The 1,589-nt window shown below is 65.7% G+C and overlaps 1 protein-coding gene across 1 annotated transcript in view; it reads left to right on the plus strand.

The window, feature by feature from the left end:
* SALL3 (spalt-like transcription factor 3) overlaps positions 1 to 1,589 on the plus strand; it is a gene marked incomplete at its 5' end in the record, with an annotated part of 13,166 nt that overhangs the window by 9,077 nt on the left and 2,500 nt on the right. The window contains one exon of the mRNA XM_011934392.1: positions 1 to 1,589. This exon is cut by the window's left edge and continues 1 nt beyond it. Within this exon, the coding sequence (XP_011789782.1) occupies positions 1 to 1,589 (1,589 nt within the window).

A 1,589-nucleotide genomic window follows, 5' to 3' on the forward strand; every position in this document is an offset into this window, starting at 1 on the left:
GCCAGCCGCTCCCCGCAGAGGCCCTCGCCCGCCTCCAGCGAGTGCGCCTCCTTGTCCCCAGGCCTCAACCACCCCGAGTCCGGCGTGTCAGCCACCGCCGAGTCCCCACAGCCACTCTTCGGCGGGCCGCCCCTGACTAAAGCCGAGCCCCTCAGCTTGCCTTGCACCAACGCCAGGGCTGGGGACGCTCCCGTAGGCGCGCAGGCCAGCGCCGCGCCAACATCGGTGGATGGCGCTCCCACGAGCCTCGGCAGCCCCCCCGCCGTCTCCGAGCAGTTCAAGGCCCAGTTTCCGTTCGGCGGGCTGCTGGACTCGATGCAAACGTCGGAAACCTCGAAGCTGCAGCAGCTGGTGGAGAACATCGACAAGAAGATGACGGACCCGAACCAGTGCGTCATCTGCCACCGGGTGCTGAGCTGCCAGAGTGCGCTGAAGATGCACTACCGGACGCACACGGGGGAGCGGCCGTTCAAGTGCAAGATCTGCGGCCGCGCCTTCACGACCAAGGGCAACCTCAAGACGCACTTCGGCGTGCACCGCGCCAAGCCGCCCCTGCGCGTTCAGCACTCCTGCCCCATCTGCCAGAAGAAGTTCACCAACGCCGTGGTCCTGCAGCAGCACATTCGCATGCACATGGGCGGCCAGATCCCCAACACGCCGCTGCCCGAGGGCTTCCAGGACGCCATGGACTCCGAGCTGGTCTACGACGACAAGAACGCGGAGATTCTGAGCAGCTACGACGACGACATGGACGAGAACTCCATGGAAGACGACGCCGAACTGAAGGACGCGGCCAACGACCCGGTCAAGCCGCTCCCGTCCTACGCGGGGTCCTGCCCGCCCTCCCCGCCCTCGGTCATCTCCAGCATCGCCGCCTTGGAGAACCAGATGAAGATGATCGACTCGGTCATGAGCTGCCAGCAGCTGACCAGCCTCAAGTCCGTGGATAACGGGTCCGGAGAGAGTGACCGCCTGAGCAACGACTCCTCGTCGGCCGTGGGCGACCTGGAGAGCCGCAGCGCTGGCAGCCCCGCCCTGTCCGAGTCCTCGTCCTCCCAGGCCCTGTCGCCTGCCCCCAGCAACGGCGAGAGCTTCCGCTCCAAGTCCCCGGGCCTGGGCGCCCCGGAGGAGCCCCAGGAGATCCCGCTCAAGACCGAGAGGCCCGACAGCCCGGCCCCCGCCCCAGGCAGTGGAGGCGCCCCCGGCCGCGCGGGCATCAAGGAGGAGGCGCCCTTCAGCCTGCTGTTCCTGAACAGGGAGCGGGGTAAGTGTCCCAGCACTGTGTGTGGTGTCTGTGGCAAGCCTTTTGCTTGCAAGAGCGCGTTGGAAATCCACTACCGCAGCCATACTAAGGAGCGGCCGTTCGTCTGCGCGCTCTGCAGGCGAGGGTGCTCCACTATGGGTAATTTAAAACAGCACTTACTGACGCACAGATTGAAAGAGCTGCCTTCTCAGTTATTTGACCCCAACTTTGCTCTAGGTCCCAGCCAAAGCACTCCTAGCCTGATCTCCAGCGCCGCACCCACCATGATCAAAGTGGAAGTGAACGGTCACGGCAAGGCCATGGCGCTGGGCGAGGGTCCCCCGCT

This window comes from Colobus angolensis, unplaced genomic scaffold, assembly GCF_000951035.1.
Source record: "Colobus angolensis palliatus isolate OR3802 unplaced genomic scaffold, Cang.pa_1.0 Scaffold135, whole genome shotgun sequence".
NCBI lineage: Eukaryota > Metazoa > Chordata > Mammalia > Primates > Cercopithecidae > Colobus > Colobus angolensis.